Raw genomic sequence first — 24,915 nt, forward strand, 5'->3', positions numbered from 1 at the left:
CCGCTAGCGTAATTTCTAGCGCCTCAAGCGTGGACACATCTCGGAACTAACGATATGCGCCAAAAACAAACAAACAAATCTTTAGTGCGTCAAGTGCACATCTGCATAGACAGTAGCTCTTTGTTTCGTTTCATTCCTTCTACTGCCACGATTCAGGCGTAGCGTACGTATGCATCTGCCTCAACTTGTTGCTTGGACACTCTCCTCGATCTGCTGCTTCATCCGGATCTTGCATGCTACTGCCACTAGCTAGCTCGCATCCAAGACCAAGAACAGCCATGCTGCATGTGTCGGCTTCCATGGACCATCGCTCACTGGTACTTGATCTCAAGTACTACTCCACCATTGGCCATTAGCAAGAACTAACTCAAGATTTATTTGGATCATCAGTTCAGGCCCGGATGGAGCGAGTCCGCTAACATTTGCAGCTTTTAATTTACTTGTAATCGTACGTGCAGCATCTTCTTCAAATACAAGCCAAAAAGAAAAAGGAAACAGGGGGTCTTTCCGAGTCAATCGATCAGTCAGCTGCTGACTAGAGCATATAATATATATATATAACTATTAAATGCATATAATGATTAGTGTATTTGCTGACTGGCACTTAAATTCAGAATCAGAGAAATACCTAGCAATAATCCTGAATACACATGAGAGGAGCATGACCACCTCTCCTGAATCCACAAGAGAGGGGCATTACGGTCAGCGCCACACATAATCTGTTCAGTGAAGCATTTCAGAAATTCAGGAAAGTGAACTCCCATTTGAGTTATTGAGTGCACATACAGCTTGTTCTTGCCCTCGGTGCTGATCTCCACGATGTAGGACTGCCTCACGCTTCATCTTCCATAACACATGCATCGAGGCAGCTTTAGCCGCCGGTGGCCACGGGCCGTTGCGCCGTCGCGCTCGCCATGCACGCCAGTGAGAGAGGTAAGTGGACGGACAGAAAACCTGCACCGTGATCCCGAAGTAGAACGGGTGGGTTCGTCCATAGGTTATCAAGGCGAAGCTGCTGGTAAGATATTTTGCACGGAAGAAACAAGGAAAAGGATCACGAAGCTGTAGATGGCAACATGATACGAACAAGTTGCAACTCAGATCGATCCGGTTGCAACTGGACATAATCCAGTTGCAATTAGAACTATCACAGTTGCAACTGAGAGGGTGGAATGCATTCAATATACAAAATGCACCGGATGCATTATATATACATACATATACGCTGTATATATATAGAGAGAGTATATATAGAGAGAGAGTGTGTGCATTAGCTAGCTCAATGCAGCTAGACTACTTGATGCTTCATCGATCCAAGCTAATTAAGAGAGGAGTTTTGAATTTCAATTCGTTCTGAACAACCCGGCTCAGCCTTGAGCATCGAGCTGATGAGCTAGTTTCATCATGTACTGTTTATTCATGCTGTTTATTTGAATGTAGGTAGCTAGGGTACGTAGTCAGTTACTTGCATTGTGAGATACCGCGAACCTAGAGATGAGTAAACAAACCAGCTGGTACTTGCATTGTGAGATAGGCCTGCCTCCAGTACCAAGCTAGCCATCTTAAGGTAAGCCAGGCATGGCATTTAGAACATCATAAGCATGCCATGTCGGATAGTTAAGCCCCACCATATTGCATTGTTAGCTGCAGTTGATAATCCACATCCACTGACTAGATTTGATTTGATTTGATTAACTGGAGTTAGCCAGCACAAGCTAGCTCACCCAGCAGGGCAGCAGGGCCCTCCCCCTCACACTCCCCAAAAGCATAAATAAAGCTGCTGCAGCAGCAAGCTAGCTAGCTAGCCTCTTTCTTTAGATAGACATATAGTAGACCAGAGGGAAGCATCATTCATTCAACACACACCTAGGAGTATGTACAATGGCCCATCCTCATTTCATCACACCCAGCCAGACTCCTCTCTAGTACATACAAGTAGCTAAAGCAAGGAAAATTCCAAGAAAGCCGCGGCCTCTAGAGCCTAGAGGGAAGCATCCAGGCAAATTGAAGAAACAATGGTGGAAGCTGCAGGCAGATCGGCAGCCGCAAGGGAGGCCAAGAAGACTACCACTTCCGCCGGTGCCGCCGCCGCCATGAAGAAGAAACTTGTGATGAGCAAGAAGCCTCAGAAGGCGGAGAAAGAAGGCAGCGGCAGCCTCAGGACGAAAAAGCAGAGCAGCCATCGTCAGTGCAGGGAGCCGGAGAGCCCTTCCTACAGGTTAGCGCTCAAGAGCATCTTCTCCTGCAGAAACAGTAGCGGGCAGCAGCACCCCGCGTCCGCCTCCGCGCCGGAGAGCGGCAAGAAGCTGGGCTGCAAGCTCAAGGACAGCGAGAGCAGCAGCAGCCAGCAGAGGGTGGCGGAGGAGACGGCGGGCGAGGCCTGCAAGCGGCGGGCGTCGGTGAGCGGCAGCAGCGAGCGGTGCGTGAAGAAGCCCCTGAGCGAGCTGCCCAGGCCCAACAACTCGAAGCAGCAGCTGCAGCGGGGTGGGTCGTCGTCGTCGTCTTCGGGCGGGTCGTTCCGGGCCGGCATGCAGCTGAGGCGGCTGTCGGGGTGCTACGAGTGCCACATGGTGGTGGATCCCGTGAGCGGCAGCTCGTCGATGAGGGCCACCGTGTGCCCCTGCCCCGACTGCGGCGAGATCTTCGTCAGGCAGGAGAGCCTGCAGCTCCACCAGTCCGTCAGGCACGCAGGTATGGAGTGTCTTGTATCCCTATTCATTCCTAGCTAGCTAGCTAGCTCCTGCAGTATTAGCAACCTACTACTAACACCCATATTATCCAATCAAATAATCAATCGATCCATCCTCTCACAATATTATCCAACTAATAAAAATAAAAACAAACTCTTCTTCTTCAGTCTGAAATAATTTCTTTAATTTGCAAATTAAGACATTCATCGCTGAGCCAGCACTGTAGCATTGGGTGGGTCGGTGGTATCTTTGCTCACTAGCTCATCTAGACATCTAGTCATCTATCTACTGTTGCGGTAAAGTGAGAGTCGCGCTAGCTAGCTAGCTAGCTTTATTCCGGCTGCATGCTACTTGCTTTTCATGGTTTTGGTCCCACGACTAGCATATAGTAGCAGTAGTCGTAGTAGTACTACGACTACTACAACTTTAGAGACCAAAGCATCTATCAAAGCGACTCACTGACAGACTGCAACAGTAGCTTAATTAGCTTAGAGCTCAAAATGACTGACCAACCGACTGCAACGGTAGCTTAAATAGCTTAGAGCAAGATTAATAATATAGCCGGCCGCCGGCCGTAAGGATCTTTGTAGTCTACCTTTCAGGCCACTCGTAAAAATAGTTAAGTAAACTTACAACTTACTTCTTCTCTTTGTTTTCTCATCTCTTTTCCATCTCAGCATTCAGTATGCTTACCGTCTATTATAATTCTTGCTCTCAGGATAATAGTACTAGTTAGCTAGTGGAGTAATAAGTAGTATACAACTTTCTACTGCTGATTTTTGAGAAGATTGTTGGATTGCATTGTATCAAATAATAAAGTGACTGCCTGACTGCAAGTGCAACAGTTTGTGAGCTTGGCGCTGATGACACGAGCCGGAACATCATCGAGATCATCTTCCAGTCGAGCTGGCTGAAGAAGCAGAGCCCCGTGTGCAAGGTGGAGCGCATCCTCAAGGTCCACAACACGGCCCGCACGCTGGCCCGCTTCGAGGAGTACCGCGACGCCGTCAAGGCCAAGGCCAATAAGGCCCTTCAGGCCAAGACGACGAAGCACCCGCGCTGCTCCGCCGACGGCAACGAGCTGCTCCGCTTCCACTGCGCCACCCTGGCCTGCGCGCTGGGCCTCAACGGCGCCACGCACCTGTGCGACGCCGGCGGGTGCGGCGCCTGCGCCATCATCCGCGACGGCTTCATGATCAGGAACGCCAGCGGCGGCGGCGGCGTGCGGACGATGGCGACGAGCGGCCGCGCGCACGATGACGCTGTGGCGGACCTGGACCTGGAGGAGCGGAGGAGGGCGATGCTGGTGTGCCGGGTGATAGCGGGGCGGGTGAAGCGGCCGCCAATCCTAAAGGAGGAGGAAGCCGAGGAGGGTTCGGCGGCGGCGGCGGAGGCAGATGAGCTGCCGCATGATGGTGATGATGAGTTGGAGTTCGACTCGGTGGCGGGGTCGGCGGGGGTGTACTCCAACCTGGAGGAGCTGCAGGTGTTCAACCCAAGGGCCATCCTGCCATGCTTTGTTGTCGTCTACAAGGCGGCTTAATACAAGTTGTTAGCGGCAGGCACGCATGATAAGTGTATTGTACTACTAGTATGTTGTATACGCACGCGGTAATGACTTGTTGATCTGAAGGCCATTCATTCATTTCCCAGTCAGAGGAGGAGAAGGACAGATCGACAGGTTCAGAGGAGACATTCAGATGTTGGTTGTCAGCTTTATTTGACTCCATCCCAGAATTCATCACAGCAGCAAATGGACGGACCATGCACAGTAGATTCGTATGGGCCATGTATGTCTTGTGTTAAGGCCGCGGGTTCGCTGTGCATGGCTGCCTAAACCCTAAGCTGCCCTTCAACTTTAGGCCCTACCCGGACATGCAGAACCTCGCGCCCTTGCCGCCGCCGGCGCACCCTGCCGCACCTGCTCCTGCTCCTGCTCCTGCCCGGTCGGCGGTGACCAGCAGCAGCAGTTGACTTCTGTTGTTGTCAGACAGAGACAGGGGGACGGCGCCGCGTGCAACCTCTCCTCCGGTGACTTCCCGGCGCTTCACCGGCAGCGGCTCTGGCTACTAGTAAGGGATTGTTATACAGTAGTCGCAAGACATCATTCTATGTCTGTAGATTTTTTTTTTTAAGAAGAGCAAGGCGTTGTTGTCATAGGATCGGAGTATGCTTCCTTGTTGACAGACCGAATGTTATGATGTGCATTATTCCTTAATTATATTCGCTGTTTGATCTGACCGTTCGAAAAAAAGAAGAGAAACACCAATTCTTCTTGTTGGACGCATGCTGATGGATGTACCGTGGAGCAACCTGCTGAAAAGAACGAAGGAAATCTGATGAAGATGCAAACGCCATGCGACCAATGGAACAGGAACAACGGACGGATGCGCGCTTTTTGCATAAAGCCCCTTGCACTAGGCGCATCTCACTTTCACACCCCTATGTGCTGGGCTGGGCGAACGGCGAAGTGGATGGAGTCAACCGTCCAAGTGTTTGTAGTGCGTCTCCTCGTCTACCGCCGCATCCTCACCCCCACCGTTCGCTGCGCCGGCGCCGGAGCGGGCGGGCCAAGGAGCTCATGGGGAATATGACCCGCTCGGACTCGCCCGTCTCCCGCCGCATCGTCCTCTCCTTCCTCGACTTCCTCAACTCCGGTCGGTACTCCATCTCTCCCTCTGCTCGCCACCCACCCTTCTCCTCTCTAATCCGATTAATTACACACCCGCCTCTGATTGTTAGTCCGTAGTCGGTAGCAGCGCCCGATCCCTTGCTTTATCTGGACCATCCAATCGGCACAGGTTCTGGCGTCGCTGTGGGAGCTTGGGAGGGGATCGATCCTCTGCTCCTGCGTGCTACCAAACTCAATTAAAATTAGGGCATCGCTCCCACCTTTCTGGATCTCGACGTGGGCTCCAGTTTCGGATAATTGATCGAAACCCTTACTCTCCGGCGATCAGGCGAAATCCACCTTCGAAACTAGGGTTAGAGATGCTTCTGGTTGTGATTTAGGTTCTAACTTGGAGGTGGAGGCTTTCCAAGGAAATATGTAATGGTAGGCATATTAGACAATCGGATGCATTTAAAGCTGCATGAAATTTGGTTCTAGATTAGTGCGGAAGTAACCAAACACATGGTTGCTTTGGGTTTCGCTCATTTGAGTTTCTCGCTATTCATTTTTTCTGACAATAAAACCATGTTAGCAATGCAGTTGAATTAGCTCCTGGGGCCGATCCTGAAGCTCTCGAAGTTGCTAGGGATTGCCTGGAATCCATTTTTAGTGTCAACTCATCAGCCGCTGGCGAGGGGATACAACCAGGACTGTTACTTGAACTGTTTACTTCTCTCGAAGCTAATGGAAGAGATAAGCCAAGACCTGGATTGGTATCACAATCAGTATCAAACAAGCCATCGCAAAGCGCGAGTACATCTAATATTGAGGAAGACTCTAATAAATGTACAACGTCAAATGTATGCCCTCTCTCTCTCTCTCTCTCTCTCTCTGTATATAACACCACATTTGTCACATGAATAGTGTTTCTATTTAGCAACCATCCTTTCCACGATGCCCAAATTGGAAACACATGCTTATTCATATTTATTGACCATATTGTTGCACATTTATTTTGATGTGCATCTTAGTCAGAACTCCTTATATATCATATGCTGATAGATACAGTTTCATTACACTTCCCTGACACCATTCTTTAGTTATATTATCGTCTCATATGGTCTTTCGCTGATCCTGATCAGAGTGACAGCCAGGTGGAGGATACCTTTGACCTAGGTATGACTATAACATAAACTATATTCAGATGTAGTTGCAAATATCATGATTATCTTTTTATTTGTAAAATACTCCTTGTGTATCTTGATTTCATTTTCAAGGACATGATGTTATCACCAGAAGATCTCCCGTTAAATTTAACTCTTTTCTCGTGATCCTTTCTCGAGTTTTGGTCAGATCATTCAGGAGATGAACTATTTGCAAAAGTTTATGCTGCACTTGATGAAATCAATTTCTTTAAGACATCTCCTGCTGGAGCTGAAGATCCTGGCCAACTTTCAAAAGCAACACAATACTTCAATGAAGCAGTACTAGTAAGATGAGCTATCGTTTTGCTTTGATAACCGTTACTTGGACTGTACCTATTTCTTCTTTTCCAGTCTTGATTGTTCTTAACATATTCTTGTGACTAATTATGGACCTATGGTTTGTTTCTATTAAGTCGATGCAAAAGTCAGGAAGGAAAAATGCAAGCTTAGTAGACCTTGCAGAGTCCTTTAAATCAAGAGGTATGTGGCTGTTAGTTTGTACATATATGTGCAATTTCCAACTTGGCAATCTTCATTACATTTTAATATGCAAATGTAAAAAGTCAATGACATTACAGTTTGAACCTTCTATATGCATCAAGAAATGAATGTGGCTGTGCTGGGTTTCGTTATCTGACTGCTTACTATTTATTTATTCATTCATTTATCAGGTAATGAATTCATGAGATCAAACCAACACCTTAAAGCAGTAGAACTGTACACCTGTGCCATTGCATTGAGCAGGAAAAATGCTATTTACTACTGTAACAGGTACAAAACAGTTTGAGAAACTTCTGATGGCTGTGAACATGCGGGTTGCAAGTTGCTATGGTAGTTCTTTTTGTCTTTCATGATGACATGTTGAAGTGATAGAACAGAAAAAGCTGAGATTGGAATTTTTCTCCAGTTTCATGTGCTATAGTGTAATATAGGGTATTATCTTGAGATGTCTTAACTCTTAAGCGACTAATGCCAGTTTAATACTTAAGTCCCTGAACTAGTATAGATGAATATTTCTTGTTGCTTCAAAGTTCTTGCATTCCTCTTCCTAAATCATATTTTATGGTGTTGTAACGTAGGGAGTCTCAGTACCTTGTACCTATTCTTAGTTTGCTTCGGAAACTCAATATTTGATGTGATAGAATGCCTAGAAAAAAAAACAAACTCTACGAACTGAGGATGATCTAGGGGCCACTGTAAATGGGAAGATATAGACAACCTAATTCGAGTTGGAGAGGACTCAAACCTGAGGCGTGGAGGTAGAGTGTACACCCACACTTTCTAAGCTAGGCTCAGTTCCTGAATAGAGGGCTTAGGAAACAGACATATTTGAGAGAGAATGAGTTGGCCAGAAGCCCTTTGGGAACTTGTCAACTGAAGGGATCTTCAACTTCTTTTTTGTCTTCATGCAGCTGTTCTATTAACCCTGATAGTTAATTCATATTTCATAATGTCAATTTTTTGCTTCTGCTTTTATGTAACATGAAAAGGTACGTGAAATTCCAGGGCTGCTGCCTATACCCTTCTTAATATGAACAATGAAGCTATTGTGGATTGCCTAAAGTCGATTGAAATCGACCCCAACTACAGCAAAGCATATAGCCGACTTGGATCTGCTTATTTTGCTCTAGGGAATTATCAAGATGCATTATACAAGGGATACTTGAAAGGTAACTATTGTTGTGTTGCGCTTGTTAACCTTTTCCACAGCTAGCAGGTGCAGTTTACATGCACGGACAAGTTTTTCTGACAGGACCCTTTTATTTGAACTGTGGACCTAGAAGTTAGACTTCCCCCCCTTCACTTTCAGCTTACAGTGACATACAACCTAAAAGCAACTATCTTCCTTTCTCTGTTTGTATTCCTTAACATTTGGACATCTGTACTTTTAAGAAATCCAATTAAACAAACATTAACTCAGGGCCTCTTGAGTCCTTACCAAATTCTGCAACCAAATCCATACCATGCTTTCTTCGGGTGGCATGCAACGGCTGTTTAAACTACCAAAGTCTGATGCATCAAATTTATTCCCACGATTCTTATACTCAGTCATATGATCAATTTTTTCCATTTGTAAGCCCCGCATGTTTCTGCAGTGCACTATAGAATTATGGTACCCAATAATATGGGAGTTTATACTTAGTTAGGCTTCAGCCCTGTATGGTTTATTCCGTCTACTTTAATGAAATAATACACAGCTCTTCTGCATATTTGAGAAAAGAAGTGTGAGCGTATAGTTTATCTACTTTGCTCTTCTTGCAGCCGCGGAGCTGGATCCTAGTAATGAAAATGTCCGGCAGAATATTGAGGTAATGATTTTATGTTCTTAATTTACTATCATCTGGAAGCTGTGTATGGAAGCTAATCAGTATTTTTTTTTTGTTCTTCACTTTGCTCTCTGGCCCCCAAACTTAGGTCACCAAAAAGAAACTGGCCGAACAACAAGTCCCACCAGAAGAGCAGGTACTGTCACTAGAAACTTCCTATGCCTTTTAGATGGAGTCTGAGATGTGTCGTATGAATAAACACTATCGTTTTCTAAAAAACAAAATGTTATGCTTGTTAAAGGTTCCTAGTTGAGATGTCTACTGAAGATTCTGTTTTTTTTTAATTACATGGTGCATTTTTACAAATTGACAATTAGTCATCTTCTTGTTTATAGAATACGCACGCACGTCAAGTTCAAGGATCACACCCAATGTTTACAAGTAATGGTATTCCTTTTAATCTGTTTCCACCGGGTAGTTCTCCAAGTCCTGAATTCTTCGCCGACTTCATCAATCATGGATCTGATCTTGGTCAACCACCATCTGGACAATCAATGAGTATAAATCTGAATAACATTTTTGGTCAAGCAAATGTCAATGCTAGCGGGCAAGTATCGAGTCAAACAGGGAATTCAAATACTCCACCTGCTTCTTTCCCAACCGGTGCTGCAGTTCCTCCTTTTGCCTTCTCAGGATCAGGTAATGAAGGAAATCGTGCACACCAAGCTTCTAGTGGACATGAAAGGGAACATGGTGAACCAGGCATACATAGGGATGATGGCATCCATATAAACTTGACAGGACCGGAGCAGGCTGCAGAGGCTTTAAGGACTGTGATGCAGATGTTTGGGCCACAGATCAGTCCACATGAAGGCGCACCTAGAGGTTCATTAATAATCCACTTCATTTTTATTAGTTGGTTTTTCAAGGTCTTCAAGCACATGCTTTGAACAGAACAGGGCGTGTTTCTTTCAAGTTGTGTTTGAATGATACTCATAAATAACTGCAATGCATGACTGTCTTCTTTCTACTGATCAAACAATCATTTCAGTGCATTGAATAAAACACCGTAGATAGTAGGTCTGATCCAAATAAAAGGAGGGAATATTGCTTGTATGATTGATATACTGCTTTCGGTTTGCCTTTTGTATATTTAACTCATTGTCCAGTCAGGGAAAGACAGTACTGACTTCTTCCTCTAGCAGCTGTGTGGGCGATCTAATGCATTAACAAAGTGAAGCTGTTTTTACCATTGTGTAGAGTGCCATCTTAGATCGGTTTTGAACAATTGAAAGAGCTAAAAATACCAATTATTTTACTCAGGCATGCTTATTGTACAGGGCCAGGTTAAGATGTGGGAAGCAGGAAATGTGTAAAGGTGGCTTATTGTATACAGAAGTCTTAAGGTGGCATGTTATTTTGTCCTTCCAGCCTGAGAAGCATGGACAGTATGTCTGTTCTGCTATTGCACCTTAGTATATCCAGCTCATCTCGGCATCGATGAATCATTAGCTATGCTCAGTCTTGTTTGTTGAAATTCTCCGGTGATTCCTTTTTGACCATTTTACTTGTTGGTCTATTATGCAATCTGAATGTCCCCCTCCCCCGGGCTTTTCTGTTTCACTTGTTGGTTGGCAGTTGTTACTTTACGAAATATTTGTAAGTTTATATAGGTTGGTAGTGGAAAACTTGTGGGTGGGATGGAGTTTATAGCCATAATCATTTTGGGTGTTAGCATTTGCAATTATTTGAAGATGATGGCTTCTCAGGTTGGTGATGGCTTCCATTCCATTCCAAGTGAATCCTTACTGCTTTGGTACCAGAAAGGAGTAAAAGCTGTGGCTGGCTGGGAGTCTCCAATCTGAGAGTATGCCATCTTTGGAATGGGGTTATCCTTTCCCTTTTGAGGTTGCGATTTTATGCTTCGGTTTGGTCCACTGCACATCATCGATCAAACAGAGAGAGTAGCTCTTGGTGGGGCTGGGCGAACTCACTTGGCTTTACTTTTTTCATGGATGGATGGATAGTTTGGTGCGCCTTTGGGCCGTGTAAAAGCAGAGAGGAGCCCAGAAAACAATCGATGCTTGAAAGGAACCATACGAAATGCTAAATCTGCTCGGGTTAGGAAAATATTTCCGCAAGACGAAAGCAGTTTCACTCGAATTACATTTCTAGCATTCAAGCAGCTGCAAATTTTACAGGGTCTATGGCAATATGGAAACAACAGCAAACTTCATAAATTTCAACTCACATGCTTGCCAAAGATCTTGCATTTTATTTCAAATCCCAAAGAAACTGCAAACTGAGCTCAAAATTCCACCGGGGCAGTAGCGGCAGCCGGCAGGAGCAGCAGCAGCAGCAGCGCATCAGTAGTAAAAATAAATAAAATAGAAATAAAATAGCTAGGCTCGGCTCCCTCCTCTCCTCTCCCTTCTCTTATCGTTGGTGTGGCGGCCTGCCCTGCCTTGCCTGTCCTGTCGGCCCCCCCTCCCCTTCCGTCGCCACCACAGCAAAAGCAAACCCTCGTCGCTTCCATCCCGCATCTCGCCGCCGCCGCCGCCGCCGCCGGCGGCGGGCACCTCGAACGAACGCGCTCACCTCGGATCTGCGCCTCGACGGACTCCCAACGAACGTCACTGAACGGACGGACGCCGGATTCGCCTGCTCGATCGCGGCGCCACCACCGCCGGATTTGACAACGCCAGACACACGACCCCCGCTCGCCTCTCCGGCATAGAGCCCCTTCCATGCAGCCGAGGTCGCGCATTCGTGGCCGCGACCCACCCTCAGGGGGAGGGGGAGGAGGTGGTGGAGGACGCTACCGCCGCCGCTCACCGCCGCCTCCCTCGCCGCGCCACCAGCGCCGCCCTCCCCAGCCACAGAGGCGCAGCCGCGAGCGGCCTCCGCCGCCGCCGCTGCGCTACGGCGACAATCCCCTCCCCGACATCGCCGCCGCCGACCGGCGTTCGCGCGCCGACATCCTGCTCGAGGCCGGCCGCCTCGCCGCGCACTACTTGGTCGAACAAGGCGTCCTCCCCGTGCGCGTCCTCCGGGCCAGGGAAGACCCCAATCACAAGCCCGCCCCACACCACGAGCCACCCGCCCCCTCTCCCGCCACCTACGGGAGGAAGCTAGACGACCAAGACGACCCGAGATCGCAGCGGAATGCTGGGGACTGGGGCCGCGGGAGGGAGGAGCACGACAGGCAACCCCGGAGGTCCAACTGGGACAGGAGGAGCCAAAGCTTTGACGGCAGGCGTAAGTACAACGACGCCGGCGATGTCGAACGGGGTGGCCGCCGGACGCGCGAGTACGAAGAGCCCAAGAGACCCCCAATGTCGAGGTCCTATTCACATAACGATCGCCGCCCTTCCGCTGATAGCAGAGTGGATCGAAGGAGAAGGAGCAGGAGCAGGAGCAGGAGTCGAAGCAGGACCAGGAGCTACCACGCTGGCAGTAGGAGAGATTCAGACTGCCGAGCAGGCAGTCGTGATTTCAATCGCACCAAGGTGCCAGACTCTGGCATTGTTCCTGCTGCTGATGGTGATGGTGATGGTGATGAAATGACAAGGCAGCAGAGGGTACCTAGTTCAGTGGCGGTTGCAGAGGCGGATGGCAGAGCCAATCGGGCAATGGCTATGGAAGGCGGTGAGTTTGCTCAAGACATTTCTGAAGACGAGGAAGGTGAGTTTGCTCAAGACATTTCTGAAGACGAGGATGGTGAGTTTGCAGCTGCTCCCTTGAATGATGAATATGGTGTTGGAATGGATGTCACCCTGCCTGAACTGTCTGATGTCGATGTTCATCTTCATCCATCGGAATCTGTTGAAGAGCTGGTGTGTAGCCAGTCCCAGCTCAGCAATGTTGTAGTGGAAATGGAAGCTGCCAGTGCACCCATGGATGCGTGTTTGATAGAACCGTTGGGTGAGGACAATTGCTGCTCTGAAGTAAGGGACGAAATGGAGGCTCCACCTCCACAGAGTGAAGTTGAGACTAGTGTTGGTGATCTTAACAGGGATGAGGAACAAGAGCTGCCAGCTTGGTACAAAATTTTTGACCTCAGCAATGTAGAAGCTCCAGATGGCTGTGAAATTACTGAGATTCCTGGTGATCCTCCCACAGATCATGTTTCTGATTCTGCACCTTATTCAGCTGGTCAGATACACCAGCAACCTAACAATGATGCTTCAGACACTCAAGGTGAAGATGAGCACGCAGGGGATAATCGCGTATTGGGCGATGGGCATGGTTTCAACAAGTATGATCTGAACAATGAGGCTGATGAACACGCACAGGATGATACTTCAGGAATTCAAGGTCAGGATGAGCATGCGGGGGATAATCACACGTTGAAGGATGGACATGATTTTAATAGATATGATCTGAACAATGAGGCTGTTGAAGATGCACAGGATAATCACCTGTTGGACAATGAGAAATTACTCCTAAATCATGTGATGGGTGCACACGATACGGATAGATTCCACCTGAGCAATGGGCAATTGCTTCTGAATCAAAATGAAGATGAACAGGAATGTGATGACCACCGGATGGAGAACTACCCCGTGAGTGGTGAGCAGCTCCTGCTAAGTCATGGTGCGGACGGACATCATGTCAATAATCACCAAATGGAATCAAAGGTCATGCTTTTACCTACAGTTGTGCGTGATTTGCATGGGTATGATCTGAATAGTGAGCAAATGCTTCTACATGATGGTGTAGAGAAACATGCACTTGATAGTTGTCATTTGATGGATGGGCAAATGCTTTTCGATCAATCAGCAGATGGACAGGCTAGAGTACACAACATGGGCAATGGGCAAACAATTCCTGTAATTAATCTGGAAGATGACTACGAAGAGCAGTCTGATACTAGGGGGGTTTTCTAATCCAAGTAAGCCTTTTTAGATCTTTATTTCTATTGTAACCTTTTTTTTGGGGGGAGGGGGTGTTGGGACACATCAACTGGCCTTCCATTGTTACTGATAAAAACATGTTTGCTTTGTGCTATGGCGACAGCATACTATATTATTCTATATTAATCATGCCCTGAATTAATACACAAAATTGAATGCTTTTCACGTGTTCAGCTGCCTTTTCTGCTCATGCTGTATCCATTTCAATATATTTGCATGAATGAAAAACCATAGTAGCTATGACCACCAAAACCAGTGGTAGGTTTCTTCTAGTTGTTGATCCATGTGTTGTGCATACACAATGAGTAGTTTGTGAGATGAGGGCAGGCCGTGCTCTTGTGTAGTTAGTTCGTCAGATAAGGCAGGCTATATTCTTGTGTATTTCTGCTGTCGCGTGAGTGTTGCAAATAATAATATGTCGCTCATTTTTGTCCATCGGCTGATTTATGTTGTGAACCTAGTATTTTTTCGTGATTGTGAACTTGACAAGTGCGCTTACTGTTGTGGGGGGTTTTAGAAGAAGTGCATTCTTTTTCTTGTGTGACTACTGTCAAGAGTTGGAGCACTTAAGCTTACCTTTTGTTTGTTGTGTGTTATTTGTTTACCAGAAGGTATGAATGCCTGGAACCTGCCATCCTCGGAGCTCGGGGAATCCCATGTTTGTGCAGTGGGCCCCAAGATTCTGAGCCAGCTCGATGGTATCCTGGACGACGGGCGGATTTGGTGAAGCTGGTTGGTCGGTCATAGTTGTGTAAGGTGTGTGAGACGGTAGTCCTTTTAGATTGTTACAACCAACTCGTTAGTTTGTATGCTGTGATTTTCTTTGCTGGTATTAGGGTAGATGATGATGATGAGGTCTGGCCGGCCGCCGCGGGCATAGCCAGTAGGCGTAGCTGAATACTAGCTAGCTAGGTGACATGACGTGGCACATACATAATTTTGACTAGCATGCATGCTGTGCGCAAGGCAAGCTCATTTATTTACTTCTTTGGCTTGACAATGATGCTGAGAGATGCATGCATGGGCCGGGATTGCTGAGAAGCACCGACCGCCGGGCACAAGCGAGTGAGGCTTGCCGACGGCAAGCAATGCAAGGCCGGGTCCCTCCCGGCCAACGAATGTTTGCGCTCCATTCTGTCCCATCCTTGCCATTGCTTGTTCACTCTACCCTACGATCCAATCCAGATTAATTAGCTAGGTTGCCATGCTGATCCTTTTTCAGCTAAATTAACATGCATGCTGCATCCACCACGTTCAATTTCAATGCACTTGGATGATCGGATCATGCATTAGGATCGGGGTTTTCTCTCAAAAAATAAAATTAGTGATGAGTAGTCAGTCCATCCATCCATCGATCAATCAATCAATCAATGGGTGTGAGTGAGTGAGATGGGCAATGAAATGTTGGTAGCTGCTAGCTAGCTGGTCCTTTTCTCCGATCCATCAAACTTGCATTGGACCATCCTCCAATCCATCCCACCGCTAGCTAGCTTTGCTTCCATCTCGCTCCATTATTCAATTATTATTTATCATCATTCATTCATTCATTCATTCATTGTCCTCTGTTTATTTTATTTATTAATTATAACATATATATATATATATAATATGTAAATGAAAGGAATTGCTTGCCCATACAAGATGAATTAAACATTATTGCATTTCTTATCATACATTTCTCTAAATATAAACAGGCCATCGTCTGAACAAAAGAATTGTAAATCACAGATGAAAAATTTCAAGCCTGCTGGCGGTTAGAATTGGGAATGAAATTGGCAGCCGGATCGGATCGCCTGCTGCGTGCTGCCAATCTCCCTTTTCCCCTTTTGAGACACACGACACCATTCCGGGTACGACAGCGAGCTGAGAGCTGAGAGTTGAGCAGTGCAGTGACCAGGCAGGCAGGCAGGCAGGCAGGGCAGCCGACCCTATTCATTCCTCCCTCCCTCTCTCTCTCTTCTCTGATTGAAAAGTGAGCCAGTGAAGTGAAGAAGCTTCCTTTCTTCCTCGCTCTATCCCTGCTCTCCTCTCCAATGCTCCGGTCCACTCCATTCCATAGTTAGTCTAGTCCAGCTAGCGTCTGAAAGAAACAAAGATCAAGCAGCAGCGCAGCTAGCAAGCATGAACAAGCCGCCGGCGTACGGCCATGGCCAGGGCGACAGCCCCTACTGCTGCTTCCACCCCAGGGAGCTCGTCGTCGGCGTCTGCGCCCACTGCCTCAAGGATCGCCTCCTCCTCCTCCTCGCCGCCACCACCAACAACGCCGCCGCCGACGCCACCCTCCGCCGCCGCAGGACGACCACCACCAGCAGCAGCAGCAGCAGCATCTCCCTCCCCAAGGTCTTCGCGCTCGGCTCCTCCTTCCTCCAGCGCCTCGACTCCCGACACCGCCGCCCCGACGCTGCAGCCGACGACTCCGACGGCACCACCTCCGCCGCCGCAAGCCCCGATGGTACGCCCACCACCACCACCATCCCACCCAAGTAGGAAGGACTGGATCGGAGTAGTACACATATTAATGCCACCGCCAATGTCTTGGTGCTCAATTGCTATTGTATCATTGTTTGGCCCTGCGTGCATTCACCGGTGGATCGGAGTAGATTCTTTCATCTCCATCAAGTTCGAGGACAACGGCAAGGCGACGTGGGACAGCCACAAGGCCGCCGCCATCAGTCCCGGCCCGGCGCCGGTGAGGTCGTCGTCGTCGTCGACCGCGGTGGTGGTGGAGCACGTCAAGCGGGGCGGCATCACCAGGTGGCGGAAGCAGGTGGTGGGGCGGCTGCTGCAGCTGGCGCGGTGGAAGAGGTCGGCGGTCGGGCTGGACGGCAAGAAGGCAGCGGGGGAGCGGTCCAAGGCCAGGGGCAGAGGCTGGATCCGGAGCCTCACACGGAGGCGAGCCGCCGGCGACCGGGCGTGGTCGTGATCGCTCGCTCTATCTCATGGCTGATCTGCAACTGCAAGCAAGCTCTGACGTGCAAGTGAGTGCTTTCTTGGAATTCGTCTGCCTGTGCTGTGCATATACATTTATATAGAAGCGGTGACGATACAGTGAAAATAGAGGAGAAAAGGGGAAAAAGAAGAACTAATTAGCTCTCGAGGACTTTGCTTGTTCATGCGGGTGCCTGATCCATATTATATTATGTAGTGTGTTTTACTCTGAATCTCTCTTTCTCTATCTATGTATCTCCGCACCAATGCCATTGCATTGCAGGGAGCCATGTGTGACCGATCGAATCGACAAGCAGTCATCTTTGGACAATTGAATGATGGATGGGATGGGCAGGGCAGACAGTCCAGTCCAAGATGCATGTTATGGATGCTGGGTAGTACGTTGACCTAGTTAGCACGCGTACTGATGATGTATGCCGCCTGCTTTTACTCTCATCTCTCTCCGGCTGTGTCGCAACCTTTTCTTCCAATGAATCAAGAAAGAAAGAAAGAAAGAGGGAAAAATTTTGTTAAAGCCACAAAAATCTACTGTAGCTACGCTATACTATGATCTCTCATCAGGTTCAGGCAAAAAGGAAAGCTAGAAAAAGACGACAGGCTTGCATTTTTGACTGCCTTTTTTTTTCCCGTGAAAGGTGCCACCATGCAAGTAGCATTCAAAAATGAATCCATGAGAAAGCAACAAAGATGACCACGGCATCACTTCACATGAGCCGAGACAGACAGCATGCACGAGATGCATGCGCGCCAAAGATACAATTCAATACTTCAATTGACAGACAAGACAAACAACGTCATATTTTACGATCAAAGGTACGGACGACCAACGATCCATACCAAAAATCATACATTAGTTCCACACAAGCGATCCATTACACCACACAAGAGCAGACCAGACCAGTCTCCCAGAATCAATCGGCATTAGTCTCACAAACTACGCCCAAACAGGAAAAAAAGAAAAGAAACTCTAAATGGAACAGAGAATACAATTCACGAACCACACTCTGCAACAAGTACAAGGTGTTCAACTAAAGCCACGCATGCTTCTCTCTTCTCTAGCTAACAACCAGCACAAAGTTATCTAGGTCGCCAGGGTTGAATGATCCAGCAGCTTACTAATAAAGCTACTCACTGATGAGCTGCATGCACCGCAAAGACACTCGGTTGGATCCTCCGGTACAAATGCAGATGCAGAGGCAGTCAGTCTCATCCAACCATCTTCTGATCTGCAAACAAAAGAATAGCAACCAACAAATCAGTGATAAAGACCCCATGCTGTCACAGTTCTGGTTGATCCATCAAAGTGCATACATAGTTTTACTATATAATGATAGAATCAGAGTGACAAGCCAATAACTAAGGCAATATGTAAGTAGGAGACCGCTGAGGTTGACTCTGAAACTCTTTCAGCATTTCTCATTGCACTACAACCAGAGGTGTTGAGAAGACCATACCTTCAAGTACGTCTGCATGGTTTAGAAATCTTTTCCAACATTTCCATCAACCACACCATTAACAGCTCCATTCACTTCTTCAGAAGCACCTTTGGTAGCAATTTGTGCAACATGCTGTGTGATTGTGGCGCCAAAAAGTTGTATGCTCTTCGCTTCGACAGGAAGCTCAGGTGGAGGCATGTTTACTGAGTTGTTGGGAGGAGAACCAACTTCAGGATCAAAAATCTCAGAAGAGCCACCGCTGATTACACTCGGTGGCATCTGAAGGTCCCCGCTGGGCAGGGGGAAGAATAGCTGAGTTGTGAGCATTCCCAAGGTGGATGAAGAAGAAGGTACATCACTAGGGCCGCTATGCCTGGCTCCCTGCATGCCAGCAGGAATTGGTGACCCCAAAAGTATAGCCATCGCCTTGCTTTCCGGTCCGATCAGTGGAGGAGCCAAGGAGGAGCAATCTCCAGAGCACAGAGGTGCTATTGTGTCTGAAATCTTCAGTCTCTTTAGAAGAGGAGGGAATGAAACAAACTGCACTTGCCAAGCATTTACATATTTGCTCCTTGTCTTTGAGAATGGCGAGGAGTCATCCCAGTCAACCTGCAGATGCGCGAAGTAGAATTTCCATCAAGTCAGGAGCGAACCGCAACAATGGGAAACAAAAACAAGAGCATTGCTTGCCGGCAACGGATCAGATAAGCAAATAATTTTACTCTACCGATAATATATAAGAAAAATGTACTGTATTATTTTTTTCGTCATTACCAACCTAGGACCAGCTAAAGCTAATTAACTGACTCCCATGCCTAACAAGAATGAAAGTTTTTCAGTGGCTTCACCAACAGTTACAGAGTACAGTACATTAATACAGGACTACAGAAACATGACAGAAAAAAAAAGAATGGCATGGTACCAAAACAGAATAGAAAAGGGAGGATGCATTCAGAAATCAGGACTCCCGGACAACAAAAACTCGAAGTCGGGCAGAGGCAACATGCCGAGATTTAGATGAGTAGAGTATTGTATTGAGTAAGATACGAACAAGTCGAAGCAGACAGAAGAAGCAGGGCCAGCCCCACAATACAAAAGAACGACGACGATGCCGACGACAATGATTTAATAAATAATCAATCGATCCTGATGTTTGGAAGACAACAAATAAAATCACACAACAAGTACTAGTGACTTGGAGGTACTACTGGTCAAGAATACTGTTGTTGTAACGATAGGCATGCAGCTGGATCTTCTGCTAATTAAATAACCGCAAGAATGCGAACGCATCATCAGCATGGCAGCACGTAGGTAAGGTGACGAACCGAATGCAATGACTTCAACACACACACGGCAAGAGACAGAGACGGAGACGGACCTCGAGCGCTCTCCAGATGTTTGGGTGGAGCGCCTTGACGGTGCCGTTTGCCCACTCTGTGCGGCGCGCGTCCTCGGCCTCCATGACCTGCATGCGGACCTGCGTCCCTGGCTCCCAGCGGCTTGCGAGCGCGTCCTCCACCTCCTTGCGCGGCACGACGAACTCGGCTGCTCCCTGGCGCGGGAAGTAGGTGACGGTGAAGGGGCTGCCCTCCGCGGCGAGGCGCGCCGCCTCCATGACGTCGCCTGGCGGCACCCGCGCGCGCGCGTTGCGCGGCGGGGGCTGCCTGGCCGCGTCGTCCCTGGAGACGACGGGGTACCTGGGGGCGCGGCGCAGGCCGATGAGGAGGTCGCCGTCGGGGCGGCGCATGAAGACGGCGGTGTCCCCCGCGACGAGCAGCTTGGCGTTGACGAACTTGCTCCATCCGGTGGTGAGCAGGTGTCGGCGCGGCGTGCCGCGGTAGATGTGGCGGAACTGCCAGGGGTTGCCTTGGGGGTCCCGCATGACGAGGTTCTGCACGGGCGGGTCGTCGTCGAAGTCGAGCATGGGGAAGATGTGGTCGGCGCAGTAGCGCGGGACGGAGAAGCCGCCGCCGTTGTTGGCGTCGCTCTGCGTGAGCTGCTTGGCGAAGTAGCTGAGATGGTGGGGGTTGTTGCTGGGGTCGGCGTCGGGCGCGGGGGGCCCGCGGTGGGGTCCTGGCTGGAGGGAGATTTGGGCGAACACCTCGTTGGTGTTGTCGTCGGCGCCGAGGTTGATGGCGGTGACGACGCAGGGGAAGAGGTGCGGCGTGGGGAGCGGCGCCGGGAGGTGCTCGGGGCACTGCTCGGCGTGTCCGTGTGGGAAGTAGTATACCTGGGCGCCGACGACGGGGAGGCGTGAGAGCGGGACGGCGCAGGCGAGCCAGACGTCGCGGTCGACGATGGGGTGGGGGACGGCGGGGGGCGGCAGCGCCATTGCCGTCAAGTCTAGGGTAGTTGTTGACGGCGCTGCTGCCTGCAAGAGATGGGGATGGGGATGGAGATGGAGGATGGGAAGCGGCGGGCGGGCGGAAGAGAATAAGAGATGGATGGAATGTGGAACGCAAACAGATTAGATGCCAAACCCAAACGGGAGCTTGAATCCCTAAACCCTATATATATACGTCCTGTCTTTTCTTCTTCTTCTTCTTCAAATCATCAATCAAATATTCAAATAATAATAAATCAGTAAAATAAAAAAAAGAAAACAACAGCTGCTGCTGTCTCTTTGCCTTATTTTCCGCAGTTTTGTTTCCGATCCTTCTCTTTGTAATATTTTATTGTATGGTACCATACGAAGGAAAAGGAAAAAAAAAATCTAGCACGCAGCACCGCGCTGGGTGCTTGTAGTAATTTCCTTGTTGGCTTCCGCCGCCTTCAAACACGCAACCACACGGCACGTCTGACCTGGCAGTTGGCTACTAGGCACACCTTGCAGTTGTACCACGACACGACATGCAAGCAGATGCACCTTGTCTCTCCTCTCCATATGTCTGTCTTCCTTGGCCGCCCCCCATCGTCTTCGATTCTACCTTTGCGTACATACATATGCATGTTTTCCATTCGGTTTGTATTTTGCATTGTTATTTTAGGATCAATAATCTACATGATTTCTACAAAAGCAGGAACAACGGTAGTCTATGTTAAAAGATTTTGTATTCACAGTAAATCGGCCTAGAATTTGTAGCGGTTATAATTTTTTCAAAATAGTTAGGATTGTTACAATAATGCCTTTATAGACAACATGTGTCCTTCTTGTCGTGTAGCGGTTGCTACACAGCATGCCTAACGGTTGGATTTTGAATTCACATGTAAATCGACCTAAAAATTACAACACTCATAAATTTACTTATAATATGGATTGTTGTAACGCCATATAGACGAAAGGTGTCATCCTCATCGCGTGCCTAACGGCTCTGTCTGCGCTAAAAGATTTCAAATTCACATGTAAGTTGATCTGGAAATTACAATGCTCATAAATTTTTTTAAAAACCTGGATTGTTGCAATGCCTTATATAAAATAGGTGTCATCCTCGTCGCATAGCGGTTGTCACACGGCATGCCTGGTTGCAAATCTCCGGATCATGATGGCCACCTGTATCTTTGTAAGTCGGGTATTCCAAATATGTACGAGATTACTATACTCCAGCGAGGTTGCAGATACCGCAATATCATTTTTTTTTAGTAGACCTAAACATTTCCAAAAAGAACTCATTGGACATGATCACACTAGCCTAGCTACTTGTGGCTGGGCACAGGCTGGACCGAGTTTTCCGCTATATTTATATTATACTTTGTAAAATTGAAAAATATTTTTGGGGTGGAACAAGGAAAAGTCGGTAGTAGAGAATAAATTACCTCAATTTGGAATGTAAGTGTTTTTTTCCTCCATCTCTCTCTCTCTCTCTCTCTCTCTGCCGGTATTCGCGGTTTCAATGACTGAGCGGTGCTGATGAGTGCCGAAAAGAGAGTTTGGCTCGGTTCATTTAGAAAGCTCGAGCCAAGCATTCAATTCAATTTTATTGCGCCGACAATAAAGTGTGAATTTTGTCAAAGCTTAATTTTCCTTGTATTAGTATAACTATATATATCGATATTGATGTTACTTGTTTGTGTATTCAATAAATTGATCATTAGCGCCGACAATTGAAAAAACAAACTTGCATCTGAACCCTATCCAGGCATCATTAACGCATTCGAACTACTGGTGTGTTTGAAAGCATCGATCGATCTGTGTGTCCCGCATAAATCGGACCTCTTTAATTTGGTCCGCGTGATATATAGTAGTATGCTTATCATCAAAGTACATAGTAGGATCTCTGGGCGCGCATGCAGTTTAGTTTAGTTTGCAATAACATAGTAAAGTATACTAGGAAACATCTCTTTTAAACTCAGCGGAGAAAAAAGATGGCAGTCTACAAAATAAAAGCCCATGAATTGAAACCCTAAAGCATAGAATCGATAACCATGAAACATGAGGAGAAGAGTGAACATTTAGCTCATTAGTATCTAATAAATACTACTACGGCAGTTGTAGCTCCTTTTATGTGCTCTACCGTACCGAGTGCAAAGCAGCAGCAGCAGCAGCAGCAGCAGCCTAGCTTAGAGATGGTGGGCTGATTTCTGTAGCCGCTAGCTAGCTCGAGGACGTACGCTGCCTGAGTTGATTGATAATGATAGCCTCCAGCTCCAGGACATAAAAGGATTGTCGACCATCGAGATCATTCCCTCCAACCAATCAAAAAACACAGGGCGTCAGGACGGACGGAGAGCATGCAGTACGGTACGGTTTGCAGTGTGGATCGACTCCAAAGACATTGCTGTTGCTTGCTTGCCACGTTCAGCACCATGCATATAGAGCTAGACCCAAATTAATGGACAGGATTCAGTAGCTAGCCTGCAGTGACCTTACACATAATGAAGGAGGTTAGCATACATAATATATATCTGGCCTCTACAAAATCGCCAATGCAAGTAGTATTTATTATTATAGTAACAGGGGGGTGGTCATGGCGAGACCTTGAAGAAGAAACAAGGGAAATAACCTGCAAAATAAAAAAAAGGTCCCACCGGGATTCGAACCCAGGTCGCCAGATTCAAAGTCTGGAGTGCTAACCACTACACCATGGAACCAGCTTGCGCAATTCGTCCATCTATAAATCATATCAATGGGAAAGCAACAAGGTGAGTCAGCCAGCCAACCAGACCAGACCAGCCACTAGCGAGCGACTCGTGCACGTGCAAAGGAAGGTAGTCGATGACTTGGCCATATCGCTATCGTCCAATTCCAATTCCAATTCCAATTCTAGTAGTAGTTAGTCGTCGTCGAGGGCAGCAGACACCAGGTGGATGGGCCAATTTATTGATTTGGACATGAAGAAGCCAGCAGATCCTGCCAAGGTGGGCGTCGTAGCCAGCCCTCGGTTGCCGGCCCATCCTATCCATCCATCCACAGCTTCCGAACAGCTCTGCTCTTCGGCCGCGTCGCCCAGTTCCGGCTCTCCTCCTCCTCCTCCTCCTCCTCCTCCTCCTCTTAGCCATCAATTAACCCGCGGGGCAGGCACGCTGATCTTCCCATAGCTTGATCTTGATGGACCAAGCAGCTAATAACTGCATCGCCGGCATATCATAAGCAAGGAGCAGTAGAAAGTAATGGCCCGTTTGGTTCCGCGGAACTAAACTATAGTCCCATCGCATCGAATATTTAAACATCAATTAGGAGTATTAAATATAGTCTAATTATAAAATCTATTGCATAAATGGAGGCTAATTCACGAGATGAATCTATTAAACCTAACTAGTTTATGATTTGGTAATGTTATGTGTTAATGATGAATTAATCAGGCTTAATAGATTCGTCTCGTGAATTAGTGTTTATTTATGCAATTAATTTTACAGTAAGATCATATTTAGTCCCGTATCAAATATCCGATGTGACCCGGACTTTACGCAAATTAAGCGATCTACCTCGATCTGCGTTGTCATCTTATTAAGAAAAGCAGAGCCGATATCAGTGATCGATCGTGTCAGCTGGCTGGCTTTCAGTGATTTAATTTCTGGAAAGAGAAGAAGCTAGGAAAGGGGCGATGACCCGCCCAACTTGCATTGATCCCCGACCGATCGATGGGATGATTAGATAGGACGACGTACTATAGGAGGGAGGTGAATCGATGATTACCGGTAGGCAGCAGTGACTAGCTAGTGACAGTGAGTGGGTGGGAAGCCCATCATCCACCTATCTTCTTTTCTCATCTCATCTCATCAGGGTAAAGCATGCACTAAAGAAGATAGGCTGCTGCAGGGAGGGATTAGCTAGTTTAGAGAGAGAGAGAGAGAGAGAGCGCGCGCCCAATCTTCTTCTTCGATCAGGGTCTGGATTAGCTAGTTGTTGAGTTTGGGTATTGGCCGATAGATGTTGGAGCAAGCTAAGGAAGAAAAAGAATTAATTCTAGTATGTTGTGGGTCTGGATCAGAAGGAATTCGATCAGAGCTAGCTAGCCACCAATATAATCAGACCCCACCGATGAGGCAGGCAAGGCAAGAGAGGCTTAGCTTGCATGCGCAGTACTGTCCCTGTCTGTCGGAATCCTGGTTGGTTCGTGCGCGCATGTGGTAGCTGCTGCCGCCGCCTCCGGATCCATAGCATAAATAAATTACTGGATGGCCTGGCCTGGCCAATGGTGGATGCAGTGCAGGGCAGGCAGCAGCAGCAGCACATTAGCTTATCAGCCGATCCATCGAGTTCTGTCGGCTTCCTGATGCCTGCTGTTGCTTTGCGCGAGTGGGAGAGACATGGAATGGCCTGTAATGTAGTAAGCATCAAATAGGAAAAAGCAAACCCAACTACTCCTAAGGTGCTAGCCGACGCTGCAAAAGCCAATGCCGTCCTCGTCAGCACCATACATGCCTTTGCCAGCATTTGCTTGCATTGCCAACTAGTCTTCGT

At 47.7% G+C, this 24,915-nt stretch overlaps 5 protein-coding genes and 1 non-coding gene across 9 annotated transcripts; 4 read left to right on the forward strand and 2 right to left on the reverse strand.

Moving 5' to 3' along the window:
• The first annotated feature begins 1,827 nt into the window (after positions 1-1,827).
• Positions 1,828-4,342, forward strand: LOC112900370. Its single transcript, XM_025969197.1, has 2 exons — positions 1,828-2,691; positions 3,536-4,342. The coding sequence occupies exons 1-2, from the start codon at positions 2,016-2,018 to the stop codon at positions 4,231-4,233; spliced, it is 1,374 nt and encodes a 457-aa protein (XP_025824982.1). The 5' UTR covers positions 1,828-2,015; the 3' UTR covers positions 4,234-4,342.
• Positions 4,343-5,135: 793 nt separating this feature from the next.
• On the forward strand, positions 5,136-10,495 carry LOC112899137 (small glutamine-rich tetratricopeptide repeat-containing protein). Of its 3 annotated transcripts, XM_025967486.1 has the most exons (12): positions 5,136-5,347; positions 5,902-6,161; positions 6,402-6,477; positions 6,655-6,791; positions 6,920-6,986; positions 7,178-7,277; positions 8,013-8,176; positions 8,769-8,815; positions 8,922-8,969; positions 9,169-9,472; positions 9,575-9,658; positions 10,114-10,495. In XM_025967486.1, exons 1-12 carry the CDS (start codon positions 5,272-5,274, stop codon positions 10,122-10,124), a joined length of 1,374 nt encoding a protein of 457 aa, XP_025823271.1. In that variant the 5' UTR covers positions 5,136-5,271; the 3' UTR covers positions 10,125-10,495. The 3 variants fall into 3 exon arrangements, with proteins under 3 accessions (XP_025823271.1, XP_025823269.1, XP_025823270.1); XM_025967484.1 differs by having other exon boundaries at positions 9,169-9,658; XM_025967485.1 differs by having other exon boundaries at positions 6,444-6,477; positions 9,169-9,658.
• A 724-nt stretch (positions 10,496-11,219) lies between these two features.
• Positions 11,220-14,668, forward strand: LOC112899136. 2 transcript variants are annotated; one of them, XM_025967482.1, is made up of 2 exons: positions 11,220-13,667; positions 14,298-14,668. In XM_025967482.1, exon 1 carries the CDS (start codon positions 11,521-11,523, stop codon positions 13,660-13,662), a length of 2,142 nt encoding a protein of 713 aa, XP_025823267.1. In that variant the 5' UTR covers positions 11,220-11,520; the 3' UTR covers positions 13,663-13,667; positions 14,298-14,668. The 2 variants fall into 2 exon arrangements, with proteins under 2 accessions (XP_025823267.1, XP_025823268.1); XM_025967483.1 differs by having other exon boundaries at positions 14,301-14,668.
• On the forward strand, positions 14,309-16,882 carry LOC112899138. The gene is made up of 3 exons (XM_025967487.1): positions 14,309-14,445; positions 15,384-16,141; positions 16,290-16,882. Exons 2-3 carry the CDS (start codon positions 15,811-15,813, stop codon positions 16,610-16,612), a joined length of 654 nt encoding a protein of 217 aa, XP_025823272.1. The 5' UTR covers positions 14,309-14,445; positions 15,384-15,810; the 3' UTR covers positions 16,613-16,882.
• Positions 16,883-17,420: 538 nt separating this feature from the next.
• On the reverse strand, positions 17,421-20,506 carry LOC112900390 (auxin response factor 13-like). Its single transcript, XM_025969220.1, has 3 exons — positions 19,453-20,506; positions 18,093-18,683; positions 17,421-17,864 (listed from the first exon to the last, which is right to left on the reverse strand). Exons 1-2 carry the CDS (start codon positions 20,404-20,406, stop codon positions 18,114-18,116), a joined length of 1,524 nt encoding a protein of 507 aa, XP_025825005.1. The 5' UTR covers positions 20,407-20,506; the 3' UTR covers positions 17,421-17,864; positions 18,093-18,113.
• Positions 20,507-23,030: 2,524 nt separating this feature from the next.
• TRNAQ-UUG lies at positions 23,031-23,102 on the reverse strand. Its single transcript has one exon. It is a non-coding gene; the product is annotated as a tRNA-Gln (tRNA).
• Between the last annotated feature and the right edge of the window lie 1,813 nt (positions 23,103-24,915).

This window comes from Panicum hallii, chromosome 7, assembly GCF_002211085.1.
Source record: "Panicum hallii strain FIL2 chromosome 7, PHallii_v3.1, whole genome shotgun sequence".
Lineage (NCBI taxonomy): Eukaryota > Viridiplantae > Streptophyta > Magnoliopsida > Poales > Poaceae > Panicum > Panicum hallii.

Excerpts from the sequence above, each read along its gene's own strand:
- LOC112899137 (XM_025967484.1), top strand. The coding sequence starts at position 5,272 with ATGGGGAATATGACCCGCTCGGACTCGCCCGTCTCCCGCCGCATCGTC. Across the intron at positions 6,987-7,177 it reads AGAGTCCTTTAAATCAAGAG|GTAATGAATTCATGAGATCA; the intron begins GTATGTGGCTGT and ends TTCATTTATCAG. Across the intron at positions 8,816-8,921 it reads ATGTCCGGCAGAATATTGAG|GTCACCAAAAAGAAACTGGC; the intron begins GTAATGATTTTA and ends CCCCAAACTTAG.
- LOC112899136 (XM_025967482.1), top strand. The coding sequence starts at position 11,521 with ATGCAGCCGAGGTCGCGCATTCGTGGCCGCGACCCACCCTCAGGGGGA.
- LOC112900370 (XM_025969197.1), top strand. The coding sequence starts at position 2,016 with ATGGTGGAAGCTGCAGGCAGATCGGCAGCCGCAAGGGAGGCCAAGAAG. Across the intron at positions 2,692-3,535 it reads CCAGTCCGTCAGGCACGCAG|TTTGTGAGCTTGGCGCTGAT; the intron begins GTATGGAGTGTC and ends CAAGTGCAACAG.
- LOC112900390 (XM_025969220.1), bottom strand. The coding sequence starts at position 20,406 with ATGGCGCTGCCGCCCCCCGCCGTCCCCCACCCCATCGTCGACCGCGAC. Across the intron at positions 18,684-19,452 it reads ACATCTGGAGAGCGCTCGAG|GTTGACTGGGATGACTCCTC; the intron begins GTCCGTCTCCGT and ends GCGCATCTGCAG.
- LOC112899138 (XM_025967487.1), top strand. The coding sequence starts at position 15,811 with ATGAACAAGCCGCCGGCGTACGGCCATGGCCAGGGCGACAGCCCCTAC. Across the intron at positions 16,142-16,289 it reads CGCCGCCGCAAGCCCCGATG|ATTCTTTCATCTCCATCAAG; the intron begins GTACGCCCACCA and ends GGATCGGAGTAG.